At 44.9% G+C, this 27410-nt stretch overlaps 2 protein-coding genes across 4 annotated transcripts in view; one reads left to right on the top strand and one right to left on the bottom strand.

Moving 5' to 3' along the window:
- The window catches only part of LOC139565139 (gap junction gamma-1 protein-like), a 68065-nt gene extending 64081 nt beyond the window's left edge, over window positions 1-3984 (top strand). The window contains exon 2 of the mRNA XM_071385250.1: window positions 42-3984. Coding sequence (XP_071241351.1) covers window positions 96-1550 — 1455 coding nt within the window. The 5' untranslated portion in view covers window positions 42-95 and the 3' untranslated portion in view covers window positions 1551-3984. The remainder of the gene's footprint in view (window positions 1-41) is intronic.
- An 8467-nt stretch (window positions 3985-12451) lies between these two features.
- LOC139564780 (alpha-N-acetylneuraminide alpha-2,8-sialyltransferase-like) lies at window positions 12452-20609 on the bottom strand. Of its 3 annotated transcripts, none has more exons than XM_071384573.1 (8): window positions 19728-20609; window positions 17804-17887; window positions 17567-17644; window positions 16734-16878; window positions 16523-16635; window positions 16329-16421; window positions 15697-16170; window positions 12452-13610 (listed from the first exon to the last, which is right to left on the bottom strand). In XM_071384573.1, the coding sequence occupies exons 1-8, from the start codon at window positions 19811-19813 to the stop codon at window positions 13346-13348; spliced, it is 1338 nt and encodes a 445-aa protein (XP_071240674.1). In that variant the 5' UTR covers window positions 19814-20609; the 3' UTR covers window positions 12452-13345. The 3 variants fall into 3 exon arrangements, with proteins under 3 accessions (XP_071240674.1, XP_071240677.1, XP_071240676.1); XM_071384576.1 differs by having other exon boundaries at window positions 20349-20485; XM_071384575.1 differs by lacking the exon at window positions 17804-17887 and having other exon boundaries at window positions 19728-19965.
- Window positions 20610-27410: the final 6801 nt, after the last annotated feature.

The raw sequence follows: 27410 nt of genomic DNA, 5'->3' as shown, positions 1-27410 counted from the left end.
TTCATCTTGCTCTCTTTCTCTCTCTCTCTGTGTGTGTGTAGAGTCTGTGAGCAGGTGAGTGCGGGACCCTGTCTGCCCCACTGTCCAGTGACATAATGAGCTGGAGCTTCCTCACGCGGCTGCTGGAGGAGATCCACAACCACTCCACCTTCGTGGGGAAGCTGTGGCTCACCGTGCTTGTCGTCTTCCGCATCGTCCTCACCGCCGTCGGGGGAGAGTCCATCTACTACGACGAGCAGAGCAAGTTCGTCTGCAACTCGGGCCAGCCGGGCTGCGAGAACGTCTGCTACGACGCCTTCGCGCCGCTGTCGCACGTCCGCTTCTGGGTCTTCCAGATCATCCTGGTGGCCATGCCATCTCTCATGTACATGGGCTACGCCGTCAACAAGATCGCCCGGCTGGACAAGGGCGGGGGAGGGATGGCCACTGAGACAGGGGGAGGGGGCTACACCCATCGGAGGCCCAGGAAGATCTGCTTCGGGGCGCAGCAGCACCGGGGTATAGAGGAGGACCAGGACCAGGACCAAGAGGATGACCCTATGATCTACGAGGTGCCTGAGCCCGAGCCCCCTCGCCGGGTCGACCCGCTGGCCCCGCGGCCCAAGCCCAAGGTACGCCATGACGGGCGGCGGCGTATCCAGGGTGACGGGCTGATGCGTATTTACGTGTTGCAGCTGGTGACTCGCACGGCACTGGAAGCGGGCTTCCTGGCGGGCCAGTACCTGCTGTACGGCTTCCGCGTCATTCCCGTGTTCGTGTGCTCCTTCAAGCCCTGCCCCCACAGCGTGGACTGCTTCGTGTCGCGGCCCACGGAGAAGACCATCTTCCTGCGCATCATGTACGGCGTCACTGTGCTCTGCCTCACCCTCAACGTGTGGGAGATGCTGCACCTGGGCATCGGGACCATCTGTGACATCCTCCGCCGTCGCCGCTGCCCGCCCCAGGATGACGAGTACCAGCTGGGGCTGCTGGGACCCAGCGTAGGGGTCTCCGTGGGGGTGCCAGTCCCGGAGCCGGGCACGGGGGGAGGGGTGGTGGGGGACGGGGGTGCTGACTACGTGGGGTACCCGTTCTCGTGGAACGCCCCATCGGCTCCGCCGGGCTACAACATCGTGGTGAAGCCGGAGCAGATCCCCTACACGGACTTGAGCAACGCCAAGATGGCGTGCAAGCAGAACCGGGCCAACATCGCCCAGGAGGAGCAGCAGCAGTTTGGGAGCAACGAGGACAATTTCCCCACGGGAGGGGAGGCCCGCGTGGCCCTCAACAAGGACATGATCCTGCATGCCCATGACCAGCTAGAGGCAGCCATCCAGGCCTACAGCCAGCAGCACAGGGCAGAGGAACACCTGGGGGACAACCATGATGACAAGCCCCGAAGCAACATCACCCAGGCCCAGGCCCAGGCCCAGCCTCAGCCGCAGCCTCACAAAGAGCGCAAGCACCGATTCAAACACGGCAAGGGGGGCAGCAGTGGAGAAGGGAATGGGAGCAGCAGCAACAGCAGTAGCAGCAAGTCAGGGGTGGGCAAGCCTTCTGTGTGGATTTGACCCCGTACACACACAAATAGACAAACACACACACACACACACACACTCCAGCCCTGGCCTGAGCCAGCACTGACGGAGCCCCATATCCCTGTAGAGTATGTGTCAGTGAGGGAAGGGGTGGCCCCGAAAACACCAGGACCGGCCCTGAATGGAGGGCTGAGGTAGTGGGATGTCATGTTGTCTTTCTGTGGATATTTCGACACCATGTTGTGCCTTTAAAAATCCCACAAGCTGGAGGAGACTAGCCTACAGTAGTAGAATGTCAGTGTGGACAGGTGAGGACAGGTGTGTCAGGAGCATTAGTGATTTTGTAGGTGTTTGTCTGGGCTGTCGCTGTCTAACCTAAAACACCCCGATACAACTCTCTGAAATAGTCTCTAGTGTTTCTGAACTCTTCCAATTCTGAAGCAGACACTTGTTCTCTGTTGTCTTTCTACTGTCCCGTCTTCCAGTAGCCTGATGACTCACACTAAATGATTCTGTAGTTCGCTGCACACTTTAGTCTGAGCCTGCCACCGTTGAAGTCATTTGTGGTGACGAAGGGCACATGGGGCATTGTACAAAACAAAGTCATCAGCGATTGGATCGTCTCTAACCAATCAGAGCCCATGGGCGCCGCTTTACCCACGTGTGTTCTGGCTCTGGCCCAACCCATCGGTTTCTGGACCAATCAGATGGCGTCGAATGTGTTTGCATTCGGTGAAGGGTGCTCAGATCCAGACTCATTGAGGAGAAGAAACTAACATCCGTGGGCGTGGCATAGCGTTTGGCCGGAGCAAGGATTCTGGGCAACCAGGCAAGTCTTCCAGAGGATATTGGGCTGAGAAAATTACCATATCTTTATCACCATCTTTTTTTTTTCTGATGCATTTATTTATATCCCGTCCGTTCTCTTGGTGATCCTGACTTCCATTCCAGATTTCGATCAAGCTAATTTGTTGGCTGACTTTCTACAAAGTCACAGACTTTGTAATACATTGGCATCAGAATGAATGAACATCGCAATGCAATGAATGACATCGTAATACAAAGACAGTTTAAAGAATGACTTTATAATGTAATGACATCACAATACAATGACATCATAATGCAATGACTTCATAATGCAACGACTTCATAATGCAGGGATGATAATGAAAAGGTCAATCATAATGTGGATGTTCACCTTCCCTGAAGGCTATTGTGTATCTATTATCTCTCCAGGGTCACTGATGTTTAGTGTGTGCGACTTTATATTTGACCCAGGCCAAGTCTTTGAGTGCATGCATCTTCCAGATGATCAGATGAAAGTGTTCAGGGATATGGTTGATTTAGACGGAGCTTGGTGAAGAGTGCTACTCTTGTACCCAATGGAGATCCCCTCCTTCACAATGTGTATGAGAATCAATTATTCTCACCATTAATTAATACCATTTATTGACAACTCCCTCTGTAAACCTGCAATCTTTTCACTTTATTTTCTCTGTGTTTCTCCGTCTCTAGTTCTCTCCAGTTTGGACCTGTGTAAGGTTTTGTCAGTACTGGGTTGGCATTTTATCTGTCTGGTTATTGAGTGCCCCCTGGTGGTACAGCTTTTAAACTAAGGATTTATCATCCCCTTAGTACAATATGGCTTACTTTAAGTTGTTATCTTACTAGTACTTACTAATGTCGAGTTACCAATGATCACCCAGCATTCCAAACACCTGAAGTTAGTCTCTCCAGTTACACAGTAGCCTACTGTTTCCTTTTCAACCTCTTCCTTACAAGAGTCTTCCGTACAGTGTTCTATATGAGACCAACAAAGCTGGAAAACCCCCCCAGCTCTCTAAGCTAGCTGTGTTGATGATCTGCCTCTCTGTTCTCCTCTGTCCGAAGTATTTATCTGAACTGCCATATGGTGTACGTCCTAAATAGCACCCTATTCCCTATGGGTCCTGGTCAAAAGTACTGGAATATATAGGGAATAGGGTGCCATTTGGGATGAAGCTATAGAGACCAAACACTGTTCGTGTGATGAAGGCAGCGTCGCTGCCATTGCCAAGACAACGTTAGGCTACTATGCAGCCAGGTTGTGATGTAGCTTTGCCAAGGAATACTGTGGCCATGCTACCTGAATCACAAAGGAGAAGAACATGTGTATGACCAATCCTTTGTATTTTTTGTAAAAGTTGCTATTTTTTAAAATTATGTCTGTGTGTTTTGGTGTGTTTTGGGAGGTCTAAGGTAGCAGAGGGGAAATTGGTTTCCTTTTTCTTTTCTTTTTTGACCAGTTGTGTTTTTCAAACTTTTTTTTCTTCAATAAAGATTTTTAAAATAAACAATAAAGATTGTATTTACAGATATCTTCTAGAATTGGTTATTTTATTGCCTTCAAATTGTAAAGATAATATATTTTAGTAGTTGTGTATCATGTTGTTGATGTGTAAAATAAAAAATGCAATTGCCAAATGTATCCTTGTATGGAAATAGACTCGTATTTGCCATGTAGCAAACTTCTGGGCCCATATTCAGAAATCATCTCAGGGAAGGAGTGCTGATCTAAAATCAGTTTGGCCTTTTAAATTGTAATTACACTCAGTGTACAACACATTATGAACACCTGCTCTTTCCATGACATAGACCAGCTGAATCCAGGTGAAAGTTGTGACCCATTATTCATCCCACTTGCTAAATCCACTTCAATCAGTGTAAATGAAGGGGATGAGACTGGGTAAAGAAGGAGTTTTAAGCCTTGAGACAATTGAGACATGGATTGTGTATGTGTGCCATTCAGAGAGTGAATGGGCAAGATACAATATTTGAGCGCCTTTGAACGGGTTATGGTAGTAGGTGACAGGTGCACCGGTTTGTGTCGAGAACAGCAGCGATTTTGGGATTTTCACGCTCAACAGTTTCCCGTGTGTATCAAGAATGGTCCACCACCCAAAGCACATACAGTCAACTTGACAGAACTGTGGGAAGCATTGGAGTCAACATGGGTCAGCATCCCTGTGGAATGCTTTCGACACCTTGAAGAGTCCATGCCCTGATGAATAGTGGCTGTTATGAGGGCAAAAAGGGGGGTGAAGGTATTCTTAATGTTTTGTACACTGAAGATCAGCAGTACTACTTTGTGAAAACGGAGCCCTGAACTGTATCTTATTAAAGAGTTGTGAGTAGTGCTGACCAGCTGTGTGTGTAGGAGCATGACATGTTTTGCGAATGTGGGAGAAACTGCCAAATCTTCCTTAGCTCTGCTCGACAGTAACTTTTCCCAATTTTAGTACTAATAATCCTGCTCTTTCTGTCCTAGTTGTAGTGTTGGTTTATTGTGGGAAGACCTTTCTCCTGATAGGCCTCTCTTAAATCTCACTAGCCTATGTAAACTAACAGTACTTCATAACCGATAGTAACCAATTCAAATGAGAAGGGAAAAAAGCACTCCTTGTAAGTAATAATCCTATATTCTATTGCACATGTTCAGTGCCACGTGTCCATGGTGATAAGGCAGGCATAAATGACAGGAAGTAGTCCGTCCAGTCAGCTTCTCCTCTGGCACTGATTGGCTGATTGGTATGGATGCCAGGTAACCACTCACTCTGCTCTGATCCCAGCAAGCCGTAGGTGAGTTATATCAACCGCCCAATGAAATCGAATCACATTTTATTGGTTACATTTTTTGCAGAAGTTAACGCAGGTGGAGCAAAATGCTTATTTTTCTAGCTCCAACAGTCTAGTAATACCTGACAATACAAAACAATGCACACAAATCCTTCAAAAAATTAAGAAAGGAATTAAGAAATATCAGAACGATCAATGTGACACACAGGAATATAAATATATATGTGTATAGACATTATGGACACTATATGAATAGAATCGGTGTGTACAGCAGTAGTTAAAGTTGAAGTCGGAAGTTTGCATACACCTTAGCCAAATACATTTAAACTCAGTTCTTCACAATTCTTGACATTTAATCCAAGTAAAAATTCCCGGTCTTAGCTCAGTTAGGATCACCACTTTATTTTAAGAATGTGAAATGTCAGAATAGTAGTATGGAGAATGATATATTTCAGCTTTTATTTCTTTCATCATATTCCCAGTGGGTCAGAAGTTTACATACACTCAATTAGTATTTGGTAGCATTGCCTTTAAATTGTTTAACTTGTGTCAAATGTTTTGGGTTGCCTTCCACAAGCTTCCTACAATAAGTTGGGTGAATTTTGGCCCATTCCTCCTGAAAGAGCTGGTGTAACTGAGTCAGGTTTGTAGGCCTCTTTGCTCGCACACACTTTTTCAGTTCTGCCCACACATTTTCTATAGGATTTAGGTCAGGGCTTTGTGATGGCAACTCCAATACCTTGACTTTGTTGTCCTTAAGCCATTTTGCCACAACTTTGAAAGTATGCTTGGGGTCATTGTCCATTTGGAAGACCCATTTGCGACCAAGCTTTAACTTCCTGACTGATGTCTTGAAATTTCGCTTCATTATATCCACCAAATTTCCCCCCCTCATGATGCCATCTATTTTATGAAGGGCACCAGTCCCTCCTGCAGCAAAGCACCCCCACAACATGATGTTGCCACCCCCGTGCTTCACGGTTGGGATGGTATTCTTCGGCTTGCAAGCCTCCTCCTTTTTCCTCCAAACATAACGATGGTCATTATGGCCAAACAGTTCTTTTTTGTTTCATCAGACCAGAGGACATTTCTCCAAAAAGTACGAACTTTGTCCCCATGTGCAGTTGCAAACCGTAGTCTGGCTTTTTATGGTGGTTTTGGAGCAGTGGCTTCTTCCTTGCTGAGCGGCCTTTCAGGTTATGTCGATATAGGAGCCGTTTTACTGTGGATATAGATACTTTTGTACCTGTTTACTCTAGCATCTTCACAAGGTCCTTTGCTGTTGTTCTGGGATTGATTTGCACTTTTTGCACCAAAGTACATTCATCTCTAGGAGACAGAACGCATCTCCTTACTGAGCGGTATGACGGCTGCGTGGTCCCATGGTGTTTATACTTGCGTACTATTGTTTGTACAGATGAACGTGGTACCTTCAGGCGTTTGGTAATTGCTCAGTACAGTCTGGGGTGCCTTATGGCTCCAAGATGGGGCCTGTGAGGTTTGGATTTGTGTGCATGTGTACGCTCAAGCAGGGGCGGACTGGCCATCTAGCATTTCAGGCAAATGCCAGATGAGCTGGTCCATTTTTAGCCCAGTGGGCCTATCTAACTTTTGTGCAAAATGATCATTATCTGGCTAATAATGGGGGCCTCAAGGAAAGAAATGGGCCGATGTGGGGGCCTCGAGGCAGAAAATGGGCCAGTGAGGGGTCCTAAAGGAAAAAAACTGTCTGGTGTGTTATACAGTGGCTTTGGAAAGTATTCATACCCCTTGACTTATTACACATTTTGTTTTGATACAGCCTGAATTCAAAATGGGTTAAATATTTATTTGTTTTTAGAAAGTATTCACACCCCTGAGTGAATACATGTTAACATCACCTTTCGCAGTGATAACAGCAGTGAGTCTTTCTGGGTAAAACTAAGAGCTTTGCACACCTGGATTGTACAATATTTGCACATTATTATTTTAAAAATTCTTCAAGCTTTGTCAAGTTGGTTGTTGATCATTGCTAGACACCCATTTTCAAGTCTTGCTATACATTTTCAAGCCGATTTAAGTCAAAACTGTAACTAGGCCACTCAGGAACATTCAATATTGTCTTGGTAAGCAACTCTTGTGTTTTAGGTTATTGTCCTGCTGAAAGGTGAATTTGTCTCCCCGTGTCTGTTGGAAAGCAGACTGAACCAGGTTTTCCTCTAGGATTTTGCCTGTGCTTAGCTATATTCCGTTTATTTTTATCCTAAAAAAAAACTCCCCAGTCCTTGCTGATGACAAGCATACCAAGAACATGATGCAGCCACCACCATACTTGAAAATATGAAGAGTGGTACTCAGTGATGTGTTGTGTTGGATTTGCCCCAAACATAACATTTTGTAGTCAGGACATAAGGTTAATTTCTTTGCCACATTTTTTGCAGTTTTACTTTTACTTTGCCTTATTGCAAACAAGATACATATTTAGGAATATGTTTTATTCTGTATAGGCTCTGTCATTTAGGTTAGTATTGTGGAGTAACTACAATGTTGTTGATCTATCCTCAGTCTTCTCCTGTCACAGCCATTAAACTCTGTAACTGTTTTAAAGTCACCATTGGCCTCATGTTGAAATCCCTGAGCGGTTTCTGGCGACTGAGTTAGGAAGGACGCCTGTATCTTTGTAGTGACAGGGTGTATTGATACACCATCCAAAGTGTAATTATTAATTATCATCATCCTCAAAAGGATATTCAATGTCCGATTCTTTTTTCTACCCATTTGCGGTGCATTGGAAAACCTCCCTGGTCTTTGTGGTTGAATCTGTGTTTGAAATTCAGATATTCAGAGATGTGGAAGTCACTCAAAAATCATGTTAAACACTATTATTGCACACAGAGTCCATGCAACATATTATGTGACTTGTTATGCACATTTTTCCTTCTGAATTTACTTTGTCTTTTCATAACAAAAACATACTTATTGACTCAAGAGATTTCAGCTTTTCATTTGTATTAAATTTGTAACAATGTCTGAAAAATATAATTGCACTTTGACATTATGGTGTATTGTGTGTAGGCCAGTGACACACAATCTAAATGTAATCCATTTTAAATTCAGGCTGTAACAGAATAACATTTGTAAAATGTCAAGGGGTGTGAATACTTTCTGAAGGCACTGTAAATGCCAGGGCCGATTTCTGGTCCTAGTCCGCCCCTGTGTGCTTGTGTGCTTGTGTGCTTGTGTGTGTGTGTGTGTGTGTGTGTGTGTGTGTGTGTGTGTGTGTGTGTGTGTGTGTGTGTGTGTGTGTGTGTGTGTGTGTGTGTGTGTGTGTGTGTGTGTGTGTGTGTGTGTGTGTGTGTGTGCAAGTGGATTTGGGCACTCTTCCAGACTCTGTGTCAACATTGTCCCAACATGGTCCCATGGTGCTTGGTGAGTGGAGTTGGAACTAGGAGGCGAGGGTATTCAGCAGAAGTGCAGATGTGACACATCGCTTTCCCAGCACTTTTCATTCCAGCAGGAGACATAATGGCTTGTGATTGGCCTTGTAGGCTGTTTGTCTAACTGTATGGGAGCTGGCGGTTTTACATTAGACTTTTCTCAGACGTCACATTATGTTGATGTCAGGCCCGGTATATAAACTGAAAAAAAAAGGTCTCCAGTTAGACTGAATCAAAATTACATTTTGTCAACTGTGTCTACTCATCAGGAGGCCACATTCTCTTCCTTAAGCATGTGTCTGCTGATGTCTATTTAGTGAAACACTTTATGTACACGCAGGGATCTATTCGTCTGATGATGGGTCGTCTGTTAGAGGTCCTCTATCCTTGTCAAAGTCACCTTTTGGGGATTTCATCATAAACCAACAGTAGAAAAGCACTGTTTCATAAATAACACATTTGTGTTTTTCTAGCCTTTTGGGAAGGATGTTTCTGAGAGTTCCAGTCTGGTATCCCCGTCAATGTACTGCGTGTCTCCCTGATGCCTGTCTCTTCAGTATAGAAGCACCATATCACCAGAACAAGACAAGACTGACATGGACTCTTGGGATGTTGTTGTGTATTGTCCTCTTACTCTCACAGTCGGGTTCCCGTTTGATTTTGATTGGTGGAGAGCAGGGGGCTGTACGGTCCTATCAGAAGGATTACAGTCATAAAGGCTGATGCTGTGTCACTATTCCAGGGACCCGTGCAGCAGACGGGTCAGATATGTCACTTCTTCTCATGTCAGCTGTGTCATATTTGTTTGGAAGTTGTGAATTTAGTGACAGTTGAGTCTCAGGTTGGTATGAGGACATTTCGATCCTTCAGGGAAGCCTTGATTGACTGTCAGAGAGGTGCCCCACTGGTATAAAGCCAATAGAGGGGATTTCCTATTTGCAATCATACAGAAATGCACTTTTGATTCCATCTATGATCTGATATAAGTAGAATCTCAGAAAACTTCACCACAATTCTAAGAACTTAAACTCTAAGAAACTTAAACTCTCTCTAATCCTTCCATTTGTCAGTCAGTTCATTAGTGAGTAAACAGCTGAGGTGGCAAGGGAATATTACAGTGTAAAAAATGGAAAGATTCAGTTAGTTTACTTGTTTGTTAGATTTCCTGAAATAAGTGCTCCCCAGAGATAAGGGCCAGTGGGACACAGAGCAGAGTGGAGCTGAGAACAGCAGCTGGCTCTACACTCAGGTCACAGTCCACATGAATGGAATCTCATGAACCCATGTTCGTGAACCACAACATGTGGGGACCGCTGCTTTCAAACAGTAACAAAAGTATTTTCCCTATTATGTGTCCTAGCTGACTGAGTTGGCATTAAAGAAGCTATGTTAACATTATGTGTTTGGGGAAAGCAAGGGAAGAGGAAAGGAGTAACACAGGTGCTTTCCAGGGGATTATTCCGGTTGGTTCTCTGCCCCAGGACGATAAAAAAAACAAGAGTACCCAGCCGGTAATTGAGGGGTCCCCAGTCGCTGGAGATACAGTGAAAATATCTGCTCTGGACTGGCAAGGTACAGCAATGACAGTACAATACAGGAGGAAAAATATGTGCTAAAGGTTACTGGTGGCGCATTATTGTGTTCAGACCCCTTGACTTTTTCCACATTTTGTTACATTACAGCCTTATTCTAAAATTGATTAAATAGTTTTTCCCCCTCATCAATCTACACACAATACCCCATAATGACAAAGCAGAAACAAGTTACATACATAAGTATTCAGACCCTTTACTCAGTACTTTGTTGAATCACCTTTGGCAGCGATTACAGCCTCAAGACTTCTTGGGTATGACGCTACAAGCTTAGCACACCTGTATTTGGGGAGTTTCTCCCATTCTTCTCTGCCGATCCTCTCAAACTCTGGCAGGTTGTGTGAGGTCTGAGTTTTATTGATTGTATGTGGGGGAGTGATAAGTACATTGAACATGTGTGTGTTATAATTGTGCAACAAAGTGTGGCTAAACATATAGCATGACTTGACTAATCTTGGGAGGGGAGGGGTGCATTTCACGAGGGGTAGCAAGGATGGAAAAGTACCGAAAAGACAAGAAAACAGGAACTGTGAATGCAACAACAGGGGTGTGGGGCAAGACAGCAACACTCTATCAAGATAACAGCGGACCCTCCGGAGCGCTAAGGGGCTGGACTAGCTTAAGCGCCAACACCAGCGATAGGCCAGCAAGTCTAAACCACACTGGACCTCTACTCTAACAGGCTTGCTCTGAAGCAAGAACTAACTCTGTTAAAGTATATAGGGGAGGGGTTTTGGGTTGTTGCCCAGTTCCCTGTTTTATCCTGCGTGATGATACATTGAACCCGTATATACGAAAATTGCATTTGCCATTTATTGCTTAGTTAATAAAATATACATAGCATACAATCGGGGACTCATCGTCATACTTATCCTTATACCAGATTGAATTGACGCAATCCTAACAGTTGGATGGGGAGCGTCGCTGCACAGCTATTTTCAGGTCTCTCCAGAGATGTTCGATCCTGCCTTGTCTTGGCTGTGTGCTTAGATTCATTGCACTGTTGGAAGGTGAACCTTCGCCCCAGTCTGAGGTCCTGAGCGCTCTGGAGAAGGTTTTCATCAAGGACCTCTCTGTACTTTGCTCCGTTTATATTTCCCTCGTTCCAGATTAGTCTCCCAGTCCTACCGCTGAAAAACATCCCCACAGCATGGTGCTGTCACCACCATGCTTTACCGTAGGGATGGTGCCAGGTTACCTCCAGACGTGACACTCGGCATTCAGGCCAAAGAGTTCAATCTTGGTTTCATCAGACCAGTGAATCTTGTTTCTCATGGTCAGAGTCCTTTGGGTGCATTTTGGCAAACTCCAAGCAGGCAGTCATGTGCCTTTTACTGAGGAGTGACTTCCGTTTGGCCACTCTACAATAAAGGCCTGATTGTTGGAGTGCTGCAGAGATTGGTGGAGTGCTGCAGAGATTGTTATCTTTCTGGATGGCTCTCCCATCTCCACAGAGGAACTCTGGAACTCGGTTAGCGTGACCATTGGGTTCTTGGTCACCACCCTGACCAAGGCCCTTCTCCCCTGATTGCTCAGTTCCAGCTCTAGGAAGAGTCTCGGTGGTTCCAAACGTCTTCCATTTAAGAATGATGGAGGCCACTGTGTTCTTGGGGAGTTCAATCTTGGTTCAATCAGACCTTTTTTGATACCCTTCCCCAGATCTGTGCCTAGACACAGTTCCTTCGACCTCATGGCTTGGTTTTTGCTCTGACATGCACTGTCAACTGTGGGACCTTATATAGACAGGTGTGTGCCTTTCCAAATCATATCCAATCAATTGAATTTACTGCAGGTGGACACCAATCAAGTTGTAGAAACATCTCAAGGATGATCAATGGGAACAGGATGCACCTGAGCTCAATTTCGAGTCTCATAGCAAGCGGTCTGAATACTTGCAAAAAACAGCCTCAATAGTAAGACATTTTCACACAGCATTCCATACATAGTTAATGCTATTGGCAGTGGCATAAGAGTCCGTTAATGTCTATCTTTGAAGTCGAGCAAAATACATTGAAATGGTGTGGAAAGCATATTGGAGAGAGGTTGAAGAAATGTAGGTAAGGGATAATCAACTAGGGGCTATGCGTTCTATGGAAAATAATGAAGGAGGTGGAAGGTGTGGAAAGAGGAGGAAGGGAAGCGCTACTAAGGTACAATAGTAAGGTGGAAGGTGTGTTCCACGACGCGCTTGGTGAGTGGAACTGACCTTCCACAGAGTTGCATTATCTTCCAGAGAACTCATACAGCCCCGAGTTGATTATCCCCTTTATACCATAATCAAGTTTCAGGTAAGACCCAAGTGCAGACTGTGTTGAAGTAACCATGTTTATTGCAACAACAGGGGCAGGCAATCGACAGGTCAAGGCAGGCAGGGGTCTATAATCCAGAGTAGTGGGGCCAAGGTACGGGCAGGCCCATGGTCAGGTCAGGCAAGGGTCAAAACCAAGAGGACGAGAAAAAGAGAGACTGGGGGAAAAAGCAGGAGCTGAGACAAAACGCTGGTTGACTTGAACAAACAAGATGAACTGGCACAGACAGATAGAAAACACAGGTGTAAATACCCAGGGGATAAGTGGGGAAGATGGGCGACACCTGGAGGGGGGTGGAGACAAGCACAAGGACAGGTGAAACAGATCAGGGCGTGACAACCATGGCTATAATTTAAGACATTTGAGCTAGAAATGTATTCAACATCCACTAAAGTTTACTAGATAGATACAGTAGTTGCCGTGGGAACCAAACAGACTTGCTAGTTTAGCTAATAAAGCCATTAGTCCAAGCTTACCGTTATGAAAATCGAATAAAAAAATGACAGTAATGTTTTCAATTCGACTTTTGCTTTCAAAAGCAGTTCAAACATAGAACATGTAAGAATGAATAGCCAATGAATTCTACCTTCCAAATATACCTTGCATTATAGTGAAATAATGCAAGATCTAGAATGCCCTTCTTACACATGCATCGGGTTTTAACCTATTACCTACACCAGCTACAGTGCTAATAAGTGAACTGTCAATCCTGCATCTCCCCACCACTCCCTCACTCCCTTGCTAATGTTGTTATTTCGTCACAGCACAGATGATTTACTGTCACCATGGTCACAGCGGGGAGAGTATTTGTTGTTATGATGCTTTGACCTGTGTGAGCTGGTAACCATGACAACTCTTTATGAAAGGGGACTCCCCAGAAATGTTTATGGGTGTCATCACTTCCCTGGTCTCCTTCTGTTCCCCCTTCTGTGTTTTGTCCTTTGCTCTGAGTCTGAACCCTGTGTGGGGTCTTCAGAAGCACCCTGCCCCAGTCCTGATGGTCCAGAGACGTTGGTGTCGGGCCCAGCCCAAGGCTTCTGGCTCTGGGAGGTTGTGTTGCGTTGTGCCAGTGTGGGCATGGCACTACCCAGAGAGCCAACCGGGAGACTGAGGCCTGCGACTGAGGCTGGGGCCCAGGCCATCTTCGAGCTACATCCAGGACTGTCAAATGGTACAAAGAACCAGAATGGAAAAGATCTCTCTTTGAAGGATTATGTAACATCAGTGTGTTAATGTTATTAATAAAACATACTGTGCCAGGTCACTTTCAAGCACTGGACTAACACTGGACTAATGACACTCACTAGATCATTTTCATATTTGTTTTTAAATTAGGTGCAAAGACAATTGCGTGCTCCAGCATCATTACTCTGAGTTAGTTGGACCTGGGTGAGGTATCTAGTACAGTCCTTGCTGTGTAAGAACCCTTTGTTGTTATTTTATGTTTACAGGATCATTGAAACACAGTTTTTTCTTTCCCAAAATGTATTTTGAAATTATGAAACAAAAAGTGTTGATATAGTAGTAGGGTCGTTCCAGGAAATGAGTCCCTTCTGGTGACCTAATGAGACTCTTAAGGAAACGTTCTCTAAAGTTGTGGGAACGTTTGTCGTTAGCTGGGTTTTTGTCTAACTTGGTGAAGAAGAAAAAATGTTTTATTTCACCTAATTTTAACATTCTGTCATGAAGAGCACATGTTAAACTTAATAAAAAATGTGTTTTCTCATTTTAAGAGTTTGAATAAAAAATGACTAGTCAGTGCCTATTAAGTGCCAAATTAAGTGTCAGGGTTGACTGCAACAGGGTATACCATTTCATCTTAAATCAGCCATTCCTCCTTGGGACAGGAGCAATGGAAGCTTGTTGGGTGAAACAGAGAAGTGCACATGAACGCAAGCATCACAAAAATAAAACAAATTGTAAAACAAATTCTAGCCTGTTCCTATATGGGTAACATATAACACGCTCGACCCACTCAGTTTTCCATCACAAAACAGCAGAAAAATGCCAAAAAGAGTAGAAGCAGCTCTGCTTTTACACTATGATTTGACTATTAGATGTTCAATGTTTCGTTTAAAAAAAATGTTTTCAAAGGAATAGTTTCACCATATTAAAACGAGAGTTCAGTTCACAGGGTTGACCTTAAAATGACGGACAGGCTTTAAAAAAAAAATCATATGAAATAAATAATCATCTTCAGAAATGACTTTTTGTTGTCAAAGCAACAAAATAACTAGGGCTTTACAATGACGGTAAAAAAACGTGTCGGGGTTAAGTGCGTTAGAATCTTTCTTGACGTCACAGAGGGTGCACAGAAGGAGATATAAAAATTCTGAATTCTGGTACTTTAGCAAGTCTTTATTCATATTAAAAAAACGGATTTATTGAATTTTCCATGTGGTCTGTATTAATGGGCACTTCATTTAATATAACAGTCTTTTAAAATTCAATATTGGTGCACAGTTTCTACTTACAATATCAAAGAGACAAAAAAGGGACTCATTTCATGGAAGGACCCTGTACCACATTGAATGTATTATACACGATGTCATAATGAGATATAACACATTTAATCGTCCTTGATATTAAATATGTATATGACTGTAACAGTCCAGCTGAAGATTGGCCAATCCACGAGGTATTAGATTGACATAACCATACATTCAGTTAACTCTTAAAGGCTTGCATGTGATCATTTTGGCTACAGTCAGAAAGGTGAGTCAAATTAGGCACTACACTGTAGTTGGGAGAGCTCATCTAAATCGTACATGTTCCAAAATACTTTGTATTTAACCACCAAAATGGCTTCTCAGTTAAAGTCCAACAAAACAAAAAACATTCTCTAGATTCTAGCTGGAACACTTGTGACGATAAATACATCATTGTAAATCTATACAGTATATGACATGCATATTTCATGTGTTTATACCCATTTTGGGTACAGTACAAGTCATTTGATTGCGGATCAACCTGTTCTGCAGACTCTCACAATGAGAATCTACAAACGGCTGCCGGGGCGACGAAACGTCCCAGCCTCCACCTTGCTTCTCCACTGTGACCAGACAGCTGACACATAAAACATGCCCCTGTGCTGAATACCAGAGTGCTCAGAGCCAGTTGGGGCCATCCAATCTAGCAGGTAGCAAAGATTGGGTAAGGCTCCTGAGAGAGTCTACAGGAGGGCCCTATGTCCCTGTTGTGTCTGTCCTAGCTGTAGGTACATTTCCGGTAAAGGGGTGGGGCCTACCTGGTTGTGGGTGTACACTCTCCCAGGTGTATCCTGAGCACGCCCTGGGTGTGGAGTCTTAGCAGGTGGTCAAACTCAGCGGGCATGGCGTGCACCGTCTTCTTACTCTGCCTGTTGTCGTAGTAGTGGTTGGTGAGGGGCTGGTGTCGGTGTGGGTGTTCATTAAAGGGCCAGAACCCGTAGAGATGGACGTTGGCGCACAGCTCCAGCGCCAGGCTAGCCACGATGAGTCCTGTGCTGAGTCGTACCGTTCGCAGGCCCTGGCCCTGCCAGAAGCGCGCCAGACTCTGTAGGTACTCTGGGTTGAGGAAGACGGGCCGCGAGGGGCTGTCAAAGTCCTGGATGGTGTAGAGGGCCCGCAGAGACACGGGCGTGTTGGGGCCGTACGAGAAGGCCGGCAGGAGCATCAGGGAGTCGCCATAGCTACGCAGGCTCTCCACGAAGGGCCGACGACGCTCCTGCAGGCCCCCATATCTGAGAGAGGATGGGATGGAGAGAAAGAAGAGAGAGGTGAAGAACAGCTGGAGATCTATTTGACCAGCACCAGAATATATGATCAGGTCATTTCTCAATCCACCACAGAACACCAGATGATAAGCAGTATGAGAAGCCCAATGTACCCCCAAACTCACTTCTCCATGATGATGCTGGGATTAGCTGTCACCAGGTCTGTCTTGTTGCCCACGTCTCTCTCATAGCCGTTCTCCAAAGGAGGGAGGTTACACCTGAGAGAGGGAGACAAAGAGGGAAGTAGTCAGTGAATTTGTGTCTAACAATGTTTGAGAGGAAAAGGCAATTATTGTGGAGTAAGTTTTCTGTCTCACACCTGATAACAAACTGGGCGGAGTCGATTCTCTCTCCACAGCTGCTATTAGCTAGGATTCCCCCATTCCCAACAACAGAACACGTATCCCATGTCGTATTCACAAAAGGATTCACCTGTAGGCAACACAACATGTGTCATGTCACTCTCTTTCTTAAACACACACTCACACGCACTATTCATTGAGGTGACACTCTGGACCAGAGCAACAGACCTTAGCGAAGGTGCTGAACAGTTCAGGGGTCACCTGAAGAGGCTTCCTCTTCTCTCCATCGTACACAACCTTTGACCCCAGAGGAGTGTTGGCCTGTGTCACCATAGCCTTGGTGAGTCCATGACATCTGTTACTCAGAAGAGACCTGAGAACACAACAATAACCTTTTGATTATAAGACGAAGACACAGTATTAAAAGCGCACTGTAAATGAATCGTACTTCATACACACATTTCTCTTATTTTGAAACAGTCTGGTTGATAAGTTAGGTATAAAAAGCTACTGGTGATAAATGTAAGAAAATATCAGATACAGGAATACATAAACAAGGCCTCATCGTCTTGTCTTGATATAAATATAAAAATTGGAAAGGGTTGTTTATTGAAAAATATTGTATTTTAGAATTTCTGCTCTGTGTCCTTCCTTTCAAGTGTTTATTCATTTACCAAGCTCCTTGCAGTTCTCTTTGGTGTTGTTTGGTGTTGTTGAAGTCTCTGTATACTCAGAGAGAGCTTTACTAAGCCAGTGTTAGCCTGCGGAGACAGGACAGCTGAGAAGGGAAATACCCACCGACTGACGGATGCAACAATCACACGACTCTGACCTCTGCTACTGCTGCTACTAACAGCATGAAGAAGTAAACGCTAACATTACACAGGTCACTTCTCCTGCTTTGAAGCACACTTGCACGTGCTTTTGTTTCTCATTCCTCTAAGGTAGAAAGGAAACGTCCCTTTTGTTATAGTTTGTGACCCTCACAAAGTGGTCTTTGGCTCATCTTGGCCTGCTTTTAGTGGGGTTCAGTCTGGGTTCATTGTGTGTTTATATTTCACCTGAAATTTCTGAACTTGTCCTCCTGCTTCCTCCAGCTGTGAGAGTAGCGCTCCACCACTTTTTCAGTGACTGTATCCCTTTGACACACACACACACACACACGCAGACGCACACACACGCACACACAAAACAGAGAACACGAACCATATAATGAAGTTAATAACAGTAGAGAGACAGATGAGGTGGTTGCTGTGCAGAGAGGATTGTGGGTTGCCAGGGCGTGTGTCTAGTCTCACCTGCAGCCCTTGCATGTTCCGGAGGGGACAAGCCCAGAGTTCATAATATGACTTCTGTAGGGGGGTCTGCCAGGTTGAACATTGCTATGTACACCAACAGGGACAGAGGAAGACGGAGAACATAGGAGGATGAGTAGACCTCTGTTTGAACCCAGTTCACCACTTATCTGGTCAACAATTGTACAGCTGCGTTGTTTGCTGTTGTATTACAAGGCATTGTTTGAGTTTACCGTGTTATCTTCGCTGAACGAATTGTGTCGATGTGATCATTTACAGTGTGTCTACCTTAAATCAATAGCTGAATGTTGTGCGTACTGTAACAATAACCTGGTGAGCTAAAGGGTTATCCAAGCCAAAATAGAACACACAGGACAACCATTTTATCTTTTCAGTCTGAGTCTAGCGTGTTTTACTGATTATCTAACAGGAGACCCTGAACGCTGCAGGGGTTTCACAGCAGCATTACACACGTAAGTGCCAACCGCAAATGAACGGAAAGACAGGGGACTGTTCATATTTAGATCTGATAAGAAATCCAAGGGCAAGGTCAAGCCTGAATTGACTGTATACAGATAATCCCCCTTGAAGTGAGCTATAAAGATAACCTATTACAGAAGGTGCATGGGTTTCCCCACTCCAGAATGCGACACTCTTGTGGACAGTTACTTATGGTGGGATAATTGTCATATCCTGCAGATGGTGAATGTCAAACAACACGTAGTTCCTTGATTAATCTGAGAGTCGAGAGTCCCGTTCAGACAAATACCATTTAGACAGTTGGTTTTATCGAGACATGACTGGGAGAAGAAAAAAAGGCTCTCAAGTTTCACTGTCACAGAAGGGCAGACACTAAGCGAAAAACAGTGTGTTCATCAGGCGTGTTTCGGTAACAGCATGAGAAGGCATTTTACAGTGACTTTTCAACCTCGATCTCTTGTACAAATGTTCCGTTCCCCTTTCACTTACTTCTCTTCCTCCGCCAACAGGCAACTTATTCATTTCCCACAGAAAATAGATCACTCTTTAAAATCAATATCGAACAGAGTACACCTACAAGCACATGCTAGGTTCGTATGTTTTTAGAAACACCTGGTCAACGGGGGAAAAGATCTGCCTGAATGTGTTTGTTTGAGTATGATGTTTCAAAATGCACCAACGTTGAACCATCCATGTGCCTCTTCAACACCTTCTACTTGTTCTAACTACATTGTCAAATAAACAGTTGCGTTCGCTTCAACACAAGATGTACAATTGGTACAGGTTGTTCAGAGTTCATTAATAGTGGTCTGGTATGAAATCCATCAGCTCTGCTGGGGCACAAACAGACGTTTCTCTCTCTCCCTCTCTTTTCCACCACATAATCATGGTGTTTCGGTGGTTAAGTTGAGATAGATAGATAGATAGATAGAGAGAGAGAGAGAGAGAGAGAGAGAGAGAGAGAGAGAGAGAGAGAGAGAGAGAGAGAGAGAGAGAGAGAGAGAGAGAGAGAGAGAGAGAGAGAGAGAGAGAGAGAGAGAGAGAGAGAGAGAGAGAGAGAGAGAGAGAGAGAGAGAGAGAGAGAGAGAGAGAGAGAGAGAGAGAGAGAGAGAGAGAGAGAGAGAAGGGGAGGTGGTGGAGGGGGGACCAGTGAACAGGCATAACCACCAACACCAAACATATAATATTTCACCTCCTGCACAACTCTTACCTTGTTCCACTAGAGCAGCTATTCACACCAACCGATGTGAAACAATCACACTATTAAAATCAGAAGTGTGGAGACTCCCTTCCTCCCTTCCTCTCGGTATCTGTCTGGAGGATATGATGCTAGCTACCACCAGCCAGGCCTAATACCCCAACCTAGCCCGGGGCTAAAGGCTCCAACACCTGCCCAGTCAATATGGAGGAAGTTAGGGAGAAGGGGTATGAGAGGAGTGGGACTCACCGGTTGCTGAAGAAGTACCAGACGAGTGCAGTCATGGCAGTACCCAGGATGGACAGGGTGAGCATAAAGGAGAACAGTCCCCTCATGCCTCTCTCGCCCTGCTACTTCCTCTGGCTGGCCCCCTCCTCTTCTTCTCTCTCTCTCCCTCTCTCCTATTGTCCTTCACTCAGCACTTACACATTAGTTTGTTTCAGACCTTTCCCCTATTTCCTTTTCTTATTTTTACCTCCCCCTCCCTCCCTTGCTATATTTCCCAGATTGTCCTTCACTGCTCACTCTCGCTCTTTCTGACTGTGGTTAATCTTTCTGTCTCACTCACTCCCCCCTCATTTTCCGCCCTCTCTTTCTCTCTCTCCCTCTGTCTCTCCCCCTCTGTCTCTCCCCCTCTGTCTCTCCCCCTCTGTCTCTTTCTCAGAGCGTTTCCAGGCACACCTCTTCTATAAGCATACTATCATATCTCTGTCTGTACCCTATAAAAATCTCTCATGCACCTCTCTCATGCTCCTCTCTCCTTTCCTTTCCTCTCTCCTTTCCTCTCTCCTTTACCCCCTCTTTTCTCCCCCTCCGCTAGGCTCCTGTAGAACTACAATGTCAGTCTTTTGTCCGCACGTCCTCCTTTACCTAGATTGATGTCTTGTTTCGTTGCATCTCTCTTTCTGGCTTTCTCTTTCTCACTCCTTCATTGAGAGCACACCACGCTATTACTTTCAGTTCACTGTAGTCCCAGAGCTCAAGCTGTTGCTCTGTCTGCATTCTCCAACCCCACCCCTGAGCACTAGCCTTCTCTATGCTTTCCCCCTCCCTCTCTTCCTGTAATATCCCTCGCCCCCTCTCTCCCCTTCTCTGCATGAAGAGCAGCCAGTAATATAATTCCCTGGTACTGAATTAGCCCAGGGTCTGCCTCTTGACTTATGTGTGTGAGTGCTTATGAGTGTGTGTGTGTGTGTGTGTTGTGTGAGCGTCTGTGTGGCAGGGATTTATTTTTCCATTAGCCAATGATGGTCAGAGTAGGCTAGGGGAAAGGGCTATCGGCCAATCAGATTTACGGTTTCCCTGTTCTCTATTTCGTGCCCTTCTTTGACTGTCCCGTTCCCTATCTGGCTGGCTCTACAAGTTTACTTTCCGGGTGGTTTGCAGGCTCAAGCTCAACTTTGTTTACAGCATCAGGCATCAGTTCTAAGAAGCTATTAATTAATACAACTTTTCTCACCCTGTGAGACGATGAGAAAGAGAGAGAGAGAAAGAGAGAGAGAGAAATATATACTTTGTGTACAACGCAAAACTCGAAACAATGCATGCAGAGCAGAATTAGGACTATACCTGGTAGTTATCAACATGTAATTCTACAAACACCTAAAAGGAAGTGATGCCCACAAGCTCCACTACAAAGCCCTCACCTACAGAGAGATGAACCTAGAGAAGCGCCCCCCTCAGCCAGCTGGTTCTGGAGCTCTGTTCACAAACACAAACAGACCCTACAGAGCCCCAGGCCAGCAACACAAGTAGACCCAACCAAATTATGAGAAAGCAAAAAGATAACTATGTGACACACTGGAAAGCATCAACCAAAAAACAGAGCAAACTAGAATGCTATCTTTTCCTAAACAGAGAGTACACAGTGGCGGAATAACTGACCACCGTGACTGACCCAAAATTAAGAAAATTAAGAAAATCCTTGACTTAGTAAGCATAGCCTTGCTATTGAGAGAGGTCGCCATAGGCAGACCTGGCTCCCAAGAGAAGACAGGATATGTGTACACTGCCCACAAAATGAAGTGGAAACTGAGCTGCACTTCCTAACCTGCCAAATGTATGACCATATTAGAGACACATATTTCCAATAGACCACACAGACCCACAAAGAATTTGAAAATAAATCAAACATTGATCAACTCCCATATCTGTTAGGTGAAATACCACAATGTGCAATCACAACAGCAAGATTTGTGGCCCGATGCCATGAGGAAAAGGGCAACCAGAGGAGCAATTTCTATTACAACTATTTGCACATTTCTAAAACACTGATAATATAACACTTGAAATGCCTTTCTCTTTTTGAAACCTTTTTGAGGAAAGGGGTGAAGGAAAATGTTCAGGGTTAGGAAAACCGTAGGCGCAATGAACAATGAACACCGAGCTTATTGAGGCCACACCCAAATCATTTGTATTATACAACATATATACAAAAGAATGTGGATACCCAGTCAAATTAGTGGTTTTGGCTATTTTAGCCACACTCGTTGCTGACAGGTGTATAAAATCTAACACACAGCCATGCTATCTCCATAGGCCAACATTGGCAGTAGAATGGCCTTACTGAGAGCTCAGTGACTTCAACGTGGCACTGTCATAGGATGCCACCTTTCCATCAAGTCAGTTCGTCAAATGTTTGCCCTGCTAGAGCTGCCCTGGTCAACTGTAAGTGCTGTTATTGTGAAGTGGAAACGTTTAGGAGCAACAACGGCTCAGTCGTGAAGTGGTAGGCCACACAAGCTCACAGAATGAGACCACCGAGTGCTGAAGCACGTAACGCGCAAAAAATCTTCACTTCCGAGTTCCAAACTGCCTCTGGAAGCAACGTCAGCATAAGAACTCATAGCCTAAGATCACCATGCACAATGCCAAGCGTCGGCTGGATTGGTGTAAAGCATGCCGCCATTGGACTCTGGAGCAGTGGAAACGTGTTCTCTGGAGTGATAAATCACGCTTCACCATCTGGTAGTATGCCGGACGAATATTGGTTTGGCTGTTACAGCAGCAAAGGGGGGACTAACTCCATATTAATGCCCATGATGCCGGAGTGAGATGTGTCCACATACTTTTGGTCATGTAGTGTATGCGATGAGATTTTATCACCAACTTCTAGGGAAAAGCCCCATTGATTATGAGTAGGGCTCTGTGTCTTATAAACTACCGCTAATCTGGGAAGTTGCCCAGTAGGCTGGACTGTGCACTCTTAAGCCTCCCGAAACAATAGAGCTCTAAGAGAGGTTCTCCTGGCACATCCCACAGTACGCCCATGTAAATATCCTGTTCAGTACTAAATGTTCTACATTGTGATTATGTGCAGTAAGGCTAATAAAAGATAACGACGATCGGCCTGTTAATAACACACACACTAGGACTAATAGCATAGCTAATGTTGGAGCTCATTGAGGCAATGGGGGAGCATACAAACAGTCGGACAGTGTTGTTAGCTATTTCTGTGCGGGCAGGGAGGAAGGTGAATGGGTGAGTTGTCTAATGGTTTTGTGAATGATGACTGGTGTCTCTATACAAGGGCTAGGCTCATGGAGTCAGGGATTTATGTAAGCAGCTGGGCATCCCATGGGGAATGTGTGCTATGTGTGTGCTGTGTGTTCCATTGGCCCAAGCCTGCTGTACCATCTGGGCTTTACATACCCCCTACAAATGACACCTGTAGGCAACTGCCTGTGGTCAGGAGGAGGGGTGGATGTTATGTCCTTCTAGCTCCGTTGTGTCGTTTCCTACTTGCAGGCAGAAGGACAGAAGGACATACACGGACACACCGACTCTTCTATCTCCTACACACAGATTCTGAGTATTTCCTCTCAGATCATAACATGGATCCTTTCATGATAGAAGAGGGAGTTCTGGGAAAGCTCGGTCTTCTTCAGACTGTATGAACTATGAACCTTGTATAGACTCCAGATGAAATGACTCAGTCCTAGATCATGGGGAGAGGTACACGGCAGCATGCATGCCCACAAAAATGATGAGATAGGAGCAGGACTGTGAAGACAGCGCCAGCTTGGAACCCTAAAAACAACGAAAGCAGCAGGCAGCAACACTGAGTATATAATATGCTGATAGTAGAGGGAGGCAGTGTTCTCTCTCTCTCTCTCTGTCGCGCTCTCTGTTGATCAAAGTATCTAAGTCTCATCTCGTTCTCCCCGTTACACGCTGTCCCACACACAACACTCCAAACCACATTAATTCCTTCTTGTTACAAGCAAATATGCCTTTTTTTCTAAGGGCACATTTCTAACCTTATTAAAGTCTCTCTCTCTGGCAACAACCTGCTCTCCTCTCCCCCGCCTTCCCCGTCTTCCCCGCCTCCCCCGCCTGACTGAACAATTCAGTAATTATCAATCTAATTAAATCGAGTATACTTTAATGTGATGGATCTATTATACAACAGAGGAGGAATCAGTCCAGAACATTCTTGATAAATGATCAAGATTTGTGATTGTGTGTGTGTGTGTGTGTGTGTGTGTGTGTGTGTGTGTGTGTGTGTGTGTGTGTGTGTGTGTGTGTGTGTGTGTGTGTGTGTGTGTGTGTGTGTGTGTGTGTGTGTGTGTGTGTGTGTGTGTGTGTGTGTGTGTGTGTGTGTGTTTACTGTTGAGCTACTACAGTAGATTTGTGTATGGATAAAGGTCTGTTTGAGAGTTCTAAGTTCATCGTGAATGGTTTTCTGTGTATTTAGGTGAGTGTGTTTTGTGCTTGTGTATTTGTGTAGGCGTACATAAGTGCTGCTGGTCTTGTTTGTCTAGGTGTTGGTTAAGTGTTGCAGTGTATGTTTCCAGGCTGACATAGCTTAGCTGTTCCACACAGGGAGCCTGAGAAGGAGCTTAGCCTGTGGCTGTGGGATGGAGGGATGGAGGGGAGGGGCAGTTACTTCCTGCCTGGGCCCATGTGACATCACACGGCATGGCTGGGCAGCTTCCAGATACAGGACAGACAGACGGCAACAAAAGGACCCATTGTTCCCCGGCAAATCAAATTAAATCAAATTTGATTGGCAGCATACACATATTAGCAGATGTTATTGTAGGTACAACGAAATGCTTATGTTCCGAGCTCCAACAGCACTGTAATGTCTAACAATACACACAAATCTAAAAAGTTAAAAAATGGAATTAAGAAATATAGAAATATTAGGATGAGCAATGACAGAGTCCAGAGTATAAATATATATGTATTTGATGGGATGTACAGACATTATGGACAGTATATGGATAGAACGTGTAGTATATCTGTAGAACACGTAGGATAGGATAGTATATGTACAGCAATAGTTAAATAGGATAGGCCTTTAGAATACAGTATACACAGTGCAATCGGAACGTTTTTACACCCCTTCTTTTTACACATTTTGTTACGTTGCAGCCTTATTCTAAAATTGATTAAATAAATTGTTTTCCTCATCAATCTACACACAACACCCCATAATGACAAAGTGAAAACAGGTTTTTAAAAACAGAAATACATAATACATACATTATTTACCTAAGTATTCAGACCCTTTGCTATGAGACTCGAAATTGAGCTCAGGTGCATCCTGTTTCCATTGATCATCCTTGAGATGTTTCTACAACTTGATTGGAGTCCACATGTGGAAATGAAATTGATTGATTGGACATGATTTGGAAAGGCACACACCTGTCTATATAAGGTCCCACAGTTGACGGTGCATGTGAGAGCAAAAACCAAGCCAGGAGGTCGAAGGAGTTGTCTGTAGAGGTCAGAGATAGGATTGTGTCAGGGCACAGATCTGGGGAAGGGTACCAAGCCCCAAGAACACAGTGACCTCCCCCATTCTTAAATGGAAGAGGTTTTGGAACCACCAAGACTTTTCCTAGAGCTGGCCGCCCAGCTAAACTGAGCAATCAGGGGAGAAGGGCCTTGGTCAGGGATGTGACCAAGAACCCGATGATCACTCTGACAGGTGGGAGAATCTTCCAGAAGGACAACCATCTTTGCAGCACTCCACCAATCAGGCCTTTATTGTAGACTGGCCATACGGAAGCCACTCCTCAGTAAAAGGCACAAGAAAGCCTGCTTGGAGTTTGCCAAAAGGTACCTAAAGACTCTCAGACCATGAGAAACAAGATTCTCTGATCTGATGAAACAAAGATTGAACTCTTTGGCTTGAATGCCAAGCGTCACGTCTGGAAGAAACCTGGCCCAATCCCTACGGTGAAGCATGGTGGTGGCAGCATCATGCTGTGGGGATGGTTTTCAGCGGCAGGGACTGGGAGACTAGTCAGGGTCGAGAGAAAGATGAATGGCGCAAAGTACAAAGAGATCCTTGATGAAAACCTGCTCCCGAGCGCTCAGAGCCTCAGACTGGGGTGAAGGTTCACCTTCCAACAGGACAATGACCCTAAGCACACAGCCAAGACAACGCAGAAGTAGCTTCGGGACAAGTCTCTGAATGTCCTTGAGTGGCCCAGCCAGAGCCCGGACTTGAACCTGATAGAACATCTCTCGAGATAACTGAAAATAGCTGTGCAGCCACGCTGCCCATCCAAATTGATGGAGCTTGAGAGGATCTGTAGAGAAGAATGGGAGAAACTCCCCAAATACAGGTGTGCCAAGCTTGTAGCGTCGCTCCCAAGAAGACTCGAAGCTGTAATCGCTGCAAAAGGTGCTTCAACAAAGTACTGAATAAAGGTTCTGAATACTTATGTAAATGTCATATTTCCATATATTTTTTGTTTATACATTTACAAAAATGGCTAAAAACCTGTTTTTGCTTTGTCATTATAGGGTACTGTGTGTAGATTGATGAGAAAAAAAGCTATTTAATCAATTTTAGAATAAGACTAATGTTACAAAATGTGGAGAAATTCAAGGGATCTGAATACTTTCCGAATGCACTGTACGTATTAAGTGGGTAAAGCAGTATGAAACATTAAAGTGACCAGTGTTCCATGACAATGTACATAGGGCAGCAGCCTCTAAGGTGCAGGGTTCAGTACAGGGAGTACAGGAGGGGGATGAACATGCACCCTTGTGGGGCCCCTGTGTTAAGGATAAGCGTAGCAGAGGTGTTGTTGCCTACCTTCACCACCTGGGGGGAGGGCCTGTCAGGAAGTCCAGGACCCAATTGCACAGGGCGGGGTTCAGACCCAGGGCCCTGAGCTTAATGATAAGCTTGGATGGGTTCTATGGTATTTTTTGGCTGAGCTGTAGTCAATAAACAGCATTCTTACATAGGTATTCTTCTTGTCCAGATGGGATAGGGCAGTGTGCAGTGGATCTATTGGAGCAGAGAAGAGAATCTATTGGAGCAGTATGCAAATTGCAGTGGGTCTAGGGTGTCGGGTAAGGTGGAGGTGATGCCTCAACGCACTTCATGATGACAGAAGTGAGTGAGTTAGGTCGATAGTAATTTAGTTCAGTTACCTTCACTTTCTTGGGTACAGGAACAATGGTGGACATCTTGAAGTAGGTGGGGACAACAGACTGGGATAGGGAGAGATTGAATATGTCCGTAAACACTCCAGCCAGCTGGTCTGCACATGCCCTAAGGATGTGGCTAAGGATGCAGTCTGGGCAGACAGCCTTGCGAGGGTCAACACGCTTCAATGTCTTACTCACATTAGCCACGGATAACAAGAGCTCACCCGCGGCCCACGTTGGTGGCACTGTGTTTTCTTTGAAATGTGCAAAGAAGGTGTTTAGCTTGTCCGAGAGCAAGACATCAGTGTCTGCGATGTGTCTGGTTTCCCCTTTATAATCGGAGATTGTTTGGAGTCCCTGCCCTATACTTCTCGTGTCTGAGCTGTTGATTTGCGACTCTACTTTACCTCTGTTCTGACGTTTCACCTGTTTTATTGCCTTATTGAGAGCATAACTGGACTGTTTGTACTCTACCATAATCCCAGTCACCTTGCCATGGTTAAATACGGTGATTCGAGTTTTCAGTTTTGCGCG

Source organism: Salvelinus alpinus, chromosome 36, assembly GCF_045679555.1.
Source record: "Salvelinus alpinus chromosome 36, SLU_Salpinus.1, whole genome shotgun sequence".
NCBI classification, from domain to species: Eukaryota; Metazoa; Chordata; class Actinopteri; order Salmoniformes; family Salmonidae; genus Salvelinus; species Salvelinus alpinus.
This window is presented reverse-complemented; position numbering and strand designations above follow the sequence as displayed.

What these genes read in the sequence shown, in the direction of transcription:
- LOC139564780 (XM_071384573.1), bottom strand. Translation starts at nt 19,813, where the DNA reads ATGAGGGGACTGTTCTCCTTTATGCTCACCCTGTCCATCCTGGGTACT. An exon ending in TGTTCAGCACCTTCGCTAAG is followed by an intron (nt 16,636 to 16,733) that starts GTCTGTTGCTCT and finishes TGTTGCCTACAG; the next exon opens with GTGAATCCTTTTGTGAATAC. An exon ending in TCCGCCCAGTTTGTTATCAG is followed by an intron (nt 16,422 to 16,522) that starts GTGTGAGACAGA and finishes TCCCTCTCTCAG; the next exon opens with GTGTAACCTCCCTCCTTTGG.